Here is a 12,699-nt window from a genome sequence, read left to right on the forward strand (position 1 = left end):
GCATCTCTACACCAAATATCATTGATGTGGCATAAGGTGTTCATGTTTAAATGAAATCAGAAAACTTAACGTTAAGCTTGTGGACACGCCACGACCACCAGAAAAGCGAAACCTAAGTCTCGTCGCATGCAAGACAAAAATCCACTATTCTCGTTACCTGTAAGGTTCTACCTTTAAAAGGCAGATCACTACACTTGACTATAAACAACTTGATTTTTAATTTTACAGAACAATAAGAAAATAGTGCCATAGAAAATGTTACTTTTACATCTCTTAATGTTTGCCCTCTGAATAAAAACAACTTGATTTTTTTTACTTTTTGTAACAATAAGAAAATAGCGCCATAGAATATTTTACTTTTGGTATCAGTCTTGTATTACATATTCCTGAGCGGTGTACGTCAAAACATGGAGGCTAAAAAATATATTGCGTTTCCTTTTTGCCTTTTCCTGTTTTTGTTTCTTGGCAAATGACTATCATTTTTCATCAAAAGTACAAGGTAAATATCAAGCTAGGACACAAAAAACTTGTTTTTGAGGAAAACAGTATTTTCGTGAAAAATAATGCTTCAGAAAAGGGGTCTATTTTATGAACTCAAAATAAAAGTGAAAGTAGAAAAAGTCTATTTTTAGTTTGACTTGTCCTGGTGTACCAAAGTTCGTTCCTTTTTTTCTAAAATGGACCTAAAAATTATTTTTGACATTTCCTTAATTGAAAAACATGGTCAAAAGAAAGATTGAAACTCATTGTCTATTTTTTTTTTAAATCATAAAAATTTAAGGTATACTATTGAAGCCTATGGGGCAAAGACCTTTTACATCACTTTATGTCTGCCCTTTAAGTGTAATAAATATTATCAGACTAATATCGGAAATAAATTCTTTACATAGTCATATCTGTAGATATGGAGATTTTTTACACCTTCATTACCGTTTACATCCTCAGGATACGCCTCAGAGTGTACTTTGGAACTTCATGTATAGAAAATCTCCAAATCTATGGATATGAATATAAATTACTTTAATAATACCATGCCTGTTAATGCTATGTTATCATAATTTGTGTTTTTGGATGCATTAAATGAAGATGTTCAGTAAAATCCTTAATTTTGTGATTTAAAGCGGACTATGTGAAATGTGAAGAGTCAAAAATTTAATTTTATGGTTCAATAAAATCAAAATAAATCATAGCCATTCATTATAAATAAATTTCTGTTAAAATGAGAACAAAATCAAAGAACTTTTTTTTATACTATATTTAGTAACAATAACAACGAAAATATGTTGTCGTATGAATACACATAAGCATGAAAAGAATGAATGAACTGTCATGGCCACCGCTACGTCATTGGAATGTTAAGTGACAAGATTTTTTTCTCAAAACAACGGATTACTGTTGATTATTGAAATGAAAAGTGCAGTTATGGAAAGCCGAGTTGGAAATAAACCCAGATGACATGAAGTTGTTTGATGATAATGCGGTATTCATAGTGTTAATGTTTGGAGTGTCACGAACCGCCAAAGCTGAGTTCTCAGTTACACCGGTAGGATTGTTTTGTATAGCCACTGGCATTGACGTTGAAGGCGGTGCGTTACTTGTAGATAGAGTCAAAAGTGTGCGACTCATTGACTTCTTTTGGATGGTAGAACAATCACGACTATAGCTTCGTACTGATGCCTCATTCCGATGACCGCTCATGTACATAATATGCCTGATTTCAAAGCCAGCGTCAATCATTGCTTGAATCGCTGTTGCACGGAGACAATGAGCTGTGTATATTACACTACAGGATGCATTTTTTTATACATCTGCCATGAATCTACTGAATTGGTAAGATTTTATCGATTTGTTTGTGTACCATAGATGTAAATCTTGCGGAGATTTGTTGATGTGGTTGAAAAGTGAAGTTGCATCCAGATCGGTTTTTGAAATCAATCATTTGAATGAAGCAACTGGGCAGCGATCACCTTCATACGAATACATTCACTTGTCATTTATAGTGTCTCCAGAGTATAGTCCGCCTTGCCAATTTCTTTGTGTCTTTTCATGTGACAAGCAGGCATATTCACGATTATTTTCATCAAAGAGGAATTCAAACGAGTTTAACTGGAGTTGTTGGTAAAATTCAATTCCACGGGTGACATGGCAATATTATACCAAACACGGAATCTAAGAATAATTGGCTCTACATCAGATGAGTACAGATAAGAATTTATCTTTTCCAAGTCCTTCATTGTAATAATCTGTTTATGTTTGGTAGGACAAGAGAGACCCTTTGTGAGGTTCTTTTTCAGTTTTCCGTCAAAGGTTTCATTTGCCTTCCTAAATTCCTTATCGCAAACGATATCAATATCCCTTTCTAAATCATGAATGTGTCATTTTATTGCGGCTCTAATGTTTTTCATTGAGTTTTTGTGGTACTCTTTGGACTGTGCAACTGACATTTCCTTGCATCTTTTTTCGGAAAATTTTGGGGATGCCTCAGCGTAAAATTTAGCCGACACTTTGTTCAATTCTTCTGCTGAAACAGTTTCAAAATCCATTACCTGATCCAGGGCTTCCATACACCATTCTGAAAATCAACAAAACAGATATATTCAATTTGACTTTAAAAAAAAATTCATACATGACAAAGGCAAGAAAATATCAAACTCAATGGTAACAAAAGAGCAAATATTAATTCAAAAGATTCAGATAGCTCAGTTGCAGAGCAATCAAGTTTTCCTCAGAGGTCTCAGGTTCAAATCCAGGTCTGAATTTATATATTTTTTACTCATTTACTGAGTATGGCAGAACTATAAATAGGATGTCCTAAGTTTGTATGAGTTTTTGTTTACCTTGGAAAACTTTGACTCCCCACTAGGTGTTTTGTTTTGTAGATTTGACCTGTCTACTGTCTTGCAGTTCTTTTAGCTCTTCTGGACTAACAGTTTTAAATCGTTTATTCATCTGCAGTGCCGGTGAGGCCAGCGTCTCTGGCTAGGGTGACAACGTAATCTGTGTGGGGGCCTGCGTCTCTAGTTGTGTTTTTTTCAGGATTTTCTGCAGAAATGTCCACCTCTACCACCTCAATATTTTGAATGTCACCTTTGAAGAGCCATCCTAATAAATCTTCTTCAGTGTACGAGTTCCCTGTCTCCATTTCAAGCAACTATTCACCCCCACTGATGTCGAAATCCAACACCTCTTCCTTTTTTGTTTTACTCATACTAATAAAGCAGACGACAAGAGGACGGAGGTCATAGGTCAGGGGCTTTGTAGGAAGGGGTATTATCTTTAAATGATTGGAAAGCAACAAATAATTGTACAAAACTTTATTTTCTTTAATTTTAATCGCATTGTTGAGAATGAATGAAGCACTAGAATTTTTCAGATCAATAAGAAAATAGTCCTGGCAAAAGTGGGCGTGTTGCCATAAAAATTGACAACATTGAAAATAAAAGTAATACTTTTAACCAATCGAAAAACAGCAAATATGTAAAATTTATTTATAGCACAATAAAGAGCAAAAAATCTTATGTAGCAGTCCACATAAGAATCATGCAAAATGTGTTTCATGATTAGAAAGCCTACATATTTTTATTTCGTATATTTTGTTTAAAATGTCGTAGTAAACAGAAAGTAACATGTGGCTTTACGTGTAACCCTTGTTCACTGCAGATAAAAATCATATAAAATGTGCTGTAGAATTCAAACTTAAGGGAGATAACTCTGTAAATGACACTAAAATATAACAGAAACCATTGTTGTTTAACACCAAAAATAAAAATATGTAGCTTTTTTGAGGTGTATCACATTTGCATGATTCTTAGCTGGGGTGCTACATAACAAGAAACTGATAAATCAATGATTTTACTTCCTCTAGACCCATTTTGCTGTGAAACATCAAGTCGAATGACTTCCTATTAACCTAGAGAAAACACTGACAGCAAGGAAATATTTCTGACTTGAAGCAGTTGATAAAAAGGTCTGAAGTTTTGATGAAATTGCTTTGGTGAATCTTTACTGGAGAAGGATGGAATGGGTGAGGGTAAATGGTGTATATGACTTTGGCCATCAACCTGGAGATACAATTTCTTACAGGTCCATACAATTTTCCCTCTCTCTGGTATGGTATCCAAATCAAACTTGCCAAGTACATGTATCTAAATTCAATCCATGTTTATGTTACAAATGGTTGCACTTAATCTGAATGGATTGTATCTGTTTATTCGTACAAACCTTCATTTTTTGTCGAATATACTTGTATATGGCACCAATCAGCAATCTTGGAGCTGTAATTAAAAACATAACAATTATACAATAATAAAATTTACATTTTTTATTAAAATAGTAAGAAAATGAAAGAAAAGGGGGTGGGAAATTAAAAATAAAAACAAAACTTACAAAGACACTTAAAAATAAAATGATTGAAATAAATGAGCATTGGTTTATTTAAGGAAGTAGACCTCAGTTAAGGGAAATAACTCTTGAAATCAGTGATATGTTTGTATCAAATTCAATTTCACCAAAGCCTATCAAGCTTTCATTTGAAACATAATGAAATCAATCCAAGTTACTTTGATACTTAGATGAGATTGAAGTAAAATGCTGAATACAAACGTTCAAATGATTTGTAAGAGTTGTGTCCCTCACACTAGGTCTACCTCCTTAAAATCCTTGTAATTGCAGTTATCATCTACAACCCTGACAGCAATCCAACATACATAGAGGATACTGTCAACCATATATATTCATACATCTACAAAACTTTGATTAATAAAATAAACCCATGGATAAGACTTGTACATGTAGTTTCGTACTTACTAAGTCCATTTCTGTCACCAATACCATACACAATGGCAGGGCGAACAATGATGTAGTTTAAGCCAGGAATATCTTTGAGTTTATTTTCTACCAGTAACTTATGTTTGGCTAGATTTGTCCATGGTGAGCATTTACTGTCTTCAGTACTAGGTTTCTGGAAGAAAGAAAGACATAGTGCCACAATAATTACAGATAAAGGAAGTAGACCTAGGGTAAGGGAAATAACTCTTGAAATCAGTGATGTGTTTGTAAGAGTTGTGTCCCTTACCCTACGTCTACCTCTTAATATACAGCTTTTTTTATATTGCCCTTTTTATCCACCTTAGATCTTGTTATCGGCCTCAGGAATGATATCATTTTAGGGCTCATAACAAGGAAAATATAATAAATTACCATGTTTCAATCTATACACAATAACAATATTTATCGCCCACCTTTTTCTTCATTGTTCTCACTACCTAATATTTTCTTTCTCAGACTACCGCTGATACTAAAAAATAACAGCAATTTTTAAATAACAACATTACATCATATTGACTGTGATGTTACCAATAAACAAAATAACTGTTTTTTAAATATAGCAATAAAATTAAATTTATCAACAAAACAAAGAGAACAGCACATCTCACACTCATGGAGTGACTGTGATATTTTCTGTTCTGACTTCATGGGTTGACTTTGATACTTTCTGACTTCATGGGGTGACTTCGATATTTTCTGACTTCATGGGGTAACTGTGATATTTCTGACTTCATGGGGTGACTGTTGATATTTTCTGTTCTGACTTCACGGGGTCACTTTGATATTCTCTGACTTCATGGCGTGACCAATATTTTCAATTCTGACTTCATGAGGTAACTGTGATATTTTCTGTTCTGACTTCATGGGGTGACTGTTGATATTTTCTGTTCTGACTTCAAGGGGTCACTTTGATATTCTCTGACTTCAAGGGGTCACTTTGATATTCTCTGACTTCATGGCGTGACCAATATTTTCAATTCTGACTTCATGGGGTAACTGTGATATTTTTTGTTCTGACTTCATGGGATGACTGTGATATTTTCTGTTCTGATTTCATTGGGTAACTGTGATATTTTCTGACTTCATGGGGAAACTGTGATATTTTCTGTTCTGACTTCATGGGGTAACTGTGATATTTTATGACTTCATGGGATGACTGTTTATATTTTCTGTTCTGACTTCACGGGGTCACTTTGATATTTTCTGACTTCATAGGGTGACTGATATTTTCTGTTCTGACTTCATGGGGTAACTGTGATATTTTCTGTTCTGACCTCACGGGTGACTGTGATATTTTCTGTTCTGACTTCATGGGGTAACTGTGATATTTTCTGACTTCATGGGGTGACTGATATTTTCTGTTCTGACTTCATGGGGTAACTGTGATATTTTCTGTTCTGACCTCACGGGTGACTGTGATATTTTCTGTTTTGACTTCATGGGGTAACTGTGATATTTTCTGACTTAATGGGGTGACTGTTCATATTTTCTGTTCTGACTTGACAGGGTCACTTTGATATTTTCTGACTTCATGGTATGACTGATATTTTCTGTTCTGACTTCATGGGGTAACTGTGATATTTTCTGTTCTGACCTCATGGGTGACTGAGATATTTTCTGTTCTGACTTCATGGGGTAACTGTGATATTTTCTGACTTCATGGGATGACTTTGATATTTTCTATTCTGACTTCATGGGTTGACTGTGATATTTCCTGTTCTGACTTCAAGGGGTGACTGTGATATTTCCTGTTCTGACTTCATGGGGTGACTGTGATACTTTCTGTTCCAACTCCAAAACTGCCATTATTCTGTATATATCCAAAATTCAGCCTTACTGTATATTAAGTGTTATTGATTACAGGGTTCTTATTTTATTAGTGGTTTTCATTGGTTTGGCAAGCCATAATCTTTGGTTCCCAGGTTGAAGTAAATTTCCCATTTGTTGGTATGAATGATGGAGTTGTTACAAATTTTTTATTCTATGAACTGATTCCTTTAAACCACAAAAAATAATACACACAAATAAATATATTCACAGATTTTTTCAAATCTGTAAAATATCATATCCATTGTCATTGGAAAGAACCACAATGTCATACATCTATTACTCATAACTCCTGATTTTGTCACCATTACAAATAAAATGCAGGTAATTCAATGTAACTTCTACCACAGATGATTGAATTGTTGCAAGTCAAAATGATTGATTGATTGATTGATTGTTGGTGTTTAACAATCCAGGTGATGAACATGAAATGGATTGTAAAATAAACATGAAATGATGAAATGTAAAATGGGATGGGATGGGATACAAGAATAGTAAGATTGACAAATTTTGATTGCCATTGGAAATAGGTAAAGGGGGTAAGGTCGTACAATTTAGCCTACTGTGGTAGAGCACAATGGTTCTTACATGTCTTGTAGCAATACAGGAGTTCACAGCTGTCTAGCTGAGATGCAAATAGTTGTACCCGAATTTAAAACCTACATAATGTGTATTTATTTTAGTATATTTGTTTGCTAAACAAACCACATACAAAGAAGTCACATGCACGCATATCTGCTCAATTTTTCACTTTGGGCTTTGAAAATTATGGCATTTGACTAAACCTCTAATAAGAGGTCCATCTTACCATTCCCCAACAGATACCCTGAACACAGGCTGACTGTAATTACAGATAATTCATTTTTACCTTATCAGAAGAGATCATCTGTCCAGCAGATAACTCTATGTATCTTTTTATATTTCTTTTAGCAGCTTCATTAGCACAGTTCACACTTAGTTTGACAACTCCCTCCTGGTAAACCTATCAATACAATGAAACAATGATTACACCCTCCTGGTAAACCTATAAATACAATGGAACAATGATTACAGTACCTGAACCGACTGTGCAACAAAAATTGTGATCGCTCATCGATAACCCATCAGTTTCCAGTCAGTCATCGATCCGTCCAACCGATCAATTATACCGGTGATCGCATCACATGACCATAGAGCGGGTACTGTATTTTACAGTTTTTGTTGTTTTCTTTATCAATTTTACACATATTTACATAATGTAATAGATTTAAACATCAATTTAAACTTTTATTTTACATTTCTTTTATTCCAAACAGATCTTACGTCATTTTACTTAATAAAACTGCGCTCAGATCGGTTACCAGTCATCAATCCGTTAGCAATCAATCAGTCAACGGTCATTGATCACTCAAATCGTTGCACGGATCAGTTCAAGGACTGTACTCTCTCCTGGTAAACCTATCAATACAGTGGAACCATGATTACTCCCTTCTGGTAAACCTATCAATACAATGGAACAATGATAAAATAGACTGGTCAAGATAATTATATAAGTCAATGTAGACATCTAATGATACCATATACTAAATCCTATCAACACAATAGAACAATGAATACTCCCTCCTGGTAAACCTATCAAAACAATGGAACAATGATTACTCCCTCCTGGTAAACCTATAAACACAATGGAACAATGATTACTCCCTCCTGGTAAACCTATCAATATAATGGAACAATTACTCCCTCCTGGTAAACCTATAAATACAATGGAACAATGATTACTCCCTCCTTGTAAACCTATCATACCAATGAAACAATGATTAAATAGACTGGTCAAGATAATTATATAATTAAATGTAGACATCTAATGATAGTATATATACTATCAATACAACGGAACAATGATTTAATAGACTGTGGTCAAGATTAAATTAAGTTAATGTCAACATCTAATGATAGCATATACTGATGAAAAAATGGCTTATTAATCTTATTTTGTCAATTTTGGATGTTTGTAATTTATTTCCAAGTTGTGTGTTGCACTTGCAGAATGATACTTGATTTGGAATGAATGATTTCGACCTAATATTAATGTTGGTAATTAATCTGTCTGTGTGTCATTATAGTGTGGCATTGTTCTGTTACCGTAAATATTATTACTTATGTTGTCAGGCGTTTCAGCGCTTACTTTTTGGTGATTTCTGTAAGTATTTACTATTTATTGTTGCAAGACTTTGCATTTGTTGCCTTTAACCATACCTGTTCTTTTTTCAAAGTTCAACAAGCTAATCATTTTGGAAAAAAATCAAACTTGGGTATACATGTATCAAATAGGAGGTACACAACTTCAACAATATGTATATAAACACAGTGCAAAGTTTGAATAATATTACATTTATACTATCTTTTGGAGTTACAGATCACACAACATAAATTGACAAAAAAAGATGGCTAAGTTCAATGTGGTAAAAATGTAGGAAAAAATTAATAAAATTTCTCCATAAAGGGAGGTGCACATCTTCAGTAATTTCACTGGGCCATTCTTAAGCATTCTCTGAAAACATTTTGATTTTAATATAACTTTTTCTGCTGGAAAGTGATAAATGGTGCATGGCTCCCTCTAATCCAAATCCCTGAAAGGGAGCACTCAGACTGCATTGTTGACAAGATTTAAGTGGGTCATTTAAAAAATTTGGGGGCAGAATTGACAAATCTAATTCAATTCTATGCTGCATTTTGAATTTTAAAACAAGTCCCTACCATAATGACCCATTTCATTAGGGTTTTAAGATAGAATAGATAAAATGAATGGTAGAATGTGTTGTCAAGGGATAACGACCCTCAAAGCGTAAAATTTATTGTAGAGAAAATGCGTAATAACTTCTCAATTGATTATGACTCACTGGCTCTGTCTGTCCATACTTAGTTTCTGCGGCAAGGTTAATCACATAATCAAATTCTCCATCTAGATCAGTGAAGGCATTCTCTACTGACTCTATAATAAAAGAAGAAACAGTGTACAACGACAAACAACCAGAATAATGTGCTCTGTTACATATAGTCCTTGAACCAATCTGTGCAACGACTTGACGGATCGATGACTGTTGACTGATTAATTGCTGATGGATCGATGACCAATGACCGGTGACCGATCTGATCGCAGTTTTGTTATGTAAAATGACATAAGATCTGTTTGAAATAAAAAAAATGTAAAATAAAAGTATAAATTGATGTTTAATCTATTACATTATGTAAAAATGTGTAAAATTGACAAAGAAAACAATAAAAACCTTAAAATATAGTGACCGCTCTGTAGTCAGGTGATGGGATCACCGGTATGATCGATCGGTTTGACGGATCAATGACTGACCAAAAACTGATCAATGACCGATCACAATTTTTGTTGATGGATCAGTTCAGGTACATAACATCCTGTACAATGTCTCCACACTATTATAAGTACATTTGTAAATACACTACCATCAACCTTAATTTGAATTTCTCCACTCTTCACAGTGGAGTCATAATTTTCCTCCATTATCACTGTGACTCCAACAAAATAAAATTTCCGATCAAATTGCATTATTAAAATTCTATTTCATTATTTTTTCAGTAAATAATTGACATATCATTAACCTTTAAGAATCTTTTTAAATAATTTGACGTGATGGCAGAAGGAGTTCACTACAGACATATTTGAAATGGCGAGTTGCGTTGGGTGAAGATACAGTGACTCCACCTACATCATCTTCAGTGTGGAGAGTGTGGACAGTGGAGAAATTAAAATTTGAGTTGACGGTAGTGTACTACATAATTTTGGTGTATTGTTGACAAAGATAAATCAGGGTATTTCTGTAATCAATTGAGTCATCAAATGTTTGTATGTGCTCTAAAATAGAAGTCTTTGCTTAAAGATAAACCACTTTAATTCCAATGTTTCAGGTACATGAACACATAACATCTACATTACTTGAATGTTCACTGTACTATACCATTACAGGGCTTTTTCTACCTTAAATTTACCACCGATTATCGGCCCTATTCCCAATGACTAAAATTGTCTTTTTTCCCAAAATTTCACATGAATTTCCAAACTGAAACAAGCAATATGAAAGTTGTCAATTAATTCGTCTGTCTGTAGAATGAAAGTCATATTTTATTGATGAGTCTGCAAATTGTTATTGTCTCAGTTTCTCAAGAGCAATTTTAAGATCGAGGAAAGAAACCCATCTATTTTTCAATTTATGCCTTTTTTTAATGGCAGCTGATTTACGATAATTTTTTTGGAACTTCTTTTATCTTTATCTTCTATTGGTTGAAAAGTGAAAGGTATCTGAAGTAAAAATGGCATTGTTTTGTCTCAAATGATTTTATTTGTTAGTTTTTCCCAATTTATACAAATTTCCCAAATTTCAGGGGCAGGGGCCTTATTTGAAAATGGTAGAAAAAGCCCTGCATTTATGATAAACTTACTTGGATTAATGAGACTGGAATGTTTAAATTGTACTTCTGGCTGAGAAAATACTTCCTGAAATAATTAATAATGATCCAACTTAACATAGCTGTTGTGTTTGCATCTGGTATGAACTTATATTCTTCTAAATATATGGACTAGAAATACTGAGAACAAGTTCACAAAACACACTCTTCAAAATTTGCACATATAGACCCTCAAATTGGATTATCTCCCCTTTCAAAAACAAATTAAGTATTTTGCTAGTATATCCAAAAATGTATTCCAGCTGGTAAATGAAATTTAAAAGTTTAGTTCAGAAATTGAGGTTTTCGTACCTAAGAACCACACAAACTGAACCCCTAATATGGTGCTCAACACTATCAGGTTCAATTTCATCAAAATCTATTGAACAGAATGGATGTAATTGTGTTTCAGACATGTGTATGTGTTTTTTCCAGTTTTCATTTGTACTGCAAAAATGGCACAGGCCTAGAAAAATAACATTTAATAATCTTACCTTGTGTCTAGGGCTAAGCCATGCCATAGGAGGTGGCACTTTGTCTGCTACTCGTACCTAAAACACATGTATACTAACATAAAACAATTGACATTGTGTACCAAGTAAACTAAAAGGCTTTACTCAGGGTAAAGTATCAATTCATGAGTGGTTAAACAGCTGATTACTCTGTAACATAAGAAGTACATGTAGCTGAAATATTGCTGCTCGGACGTTAAACCCCAACAATCAATCAATCAATCAGTACTGTTCACTGATTTAAAGGGAATCATTCCAGAAGCTTATTTTGCTATTCCAAGATATGAAAAAAAACATTGACATTGGGAATTCTGGGTAATATACTGATATATATATAATGAGAATGGATATGGTGAATATGTCATAGAGTAAACAACCCCAATGAATAAAAAATGTCAGACCACATACTACATGTATGTAAATTAACAATCAGAGGAAATTTTAGCTGCCACTACTATACCTGTTGTAGGTGAATTGTACATATACTGTACACTGATTTATGTGTCACAGGTATATATCGCTAATAAATCTAGAGTTTTCAAGGATAATTTTGATACATGTATATTGAACAAATATACTAATACATGTAAGTTCTAAGTGAAAAATACATGTAGGAAATATCAACATGATAATCTGTAAAAGGTTAAAGGTTTCTAAATATAATTACAACTAAAACCTTCTGAATCAATCATCCCATTTCATCAGCATTGAAAATTATAATTTATGTCTACTTTTACTTTAAGTATCCCAATAAATATCTGTCATTTCATCAGCATTGAAAATTATAATTTATGTCTACTTTTACTTAAAGTATCCCAATAAATATATGAGGAATAATAAATGATGTGTACTCACCTTGCTGACTAGTTCATTTTTAACCAGGTAAGATACCAGATTTCTACCAATGAAACCAGTCCCTATAAAATATAACAAAAAAAAAAGACTTACATTGTATATCAATAACCAGACTGATTACACAATAGATATTACATGTACCAGGAGTTGATAATATTGAACCTAACCTTGCACTAATTGCAAATTAAGGAGGTAGACCTAGGGTAAGGGACACAGCTCT

At 33.5% G+C, this 12,699-nt stretch overlaps 1 protein-coding gene and 1 pseudogene across 4 annotated transcripts in view; both read right to left on the minus strand.

Moving 5' to 3' along the window:
* The window catches only part of LOC148597469 (uncharacterized), a 33,806-nt gene that overhangs the window by 16,256 nt on the left and 4,851 nt on the right, over positions 1 to 12,699 (minus strand). For all 3 annotated transcript variants that reach the window (XM_088562861.1, XM_088562863.1, XM_088562862.1), the window contains 7 exons: positions 12,480 to 12,541; positions 11,607 to 11,663; positions 11,107 to 11,161; positions 9,537 to 9,628; positions 7,523 to 7,636; positions 4,807 to 4,960; positions 4,222 to 4,274 (listed from right to left, as the gene is read on the minus strand). In XM_088562861.1, the coding sequence (XP_088418987.1) occupies positions 4,222 to 4,274; positions 4,807 to 4,960; positions 7,523 to 7,636; positions 9,537 to 9,628; positions 11,107 to 11,161; positions 11,607 to 11,663; positions 12,480 to 12,541 (587 nt within the window). The remainder of the gene's footprint in view (positions 1 to 4,221; positions 4,275 to 4,806; positions 4,961 to 7,522; positions 7,637 to 9,536; positions 9,629 to 11,106; positions 11,162 to 11,606; positions 11,664 to 12,479; positions 12,542 to 12,699) is intronic.
* On the minus strand, positions 1,252 to 4,166 carry LOC148597470 (uncharacterized; annotated as a pseudogene). Its single transcript, XR_015918870.1, has 2 exons — positions 2,838 to 4,166; positions 1,252 to 2,572 (listed from the first exon to the last, which is right to left on the minus strand). The product of XR_015918870.1 is annotated as an uncharacterized LOC148597470 (transcript).

The sequence above is a fragment of the Perna viridis genome, chromosome 15 (assembly GCF_037379345.1).
Source record: "Perna viridis isolate PV_CMFRI_1.1 ecotype Kerala chromosome 15, ASM3737934v1, whole genome shotgun sequence".
In the NCBI taxonomy this organism is placed as follows: Eukaryota; Metazoa; Mollusca; class Bivalvia; order Mytilida; family Mytilidae; genus Perna; species Perna viridis.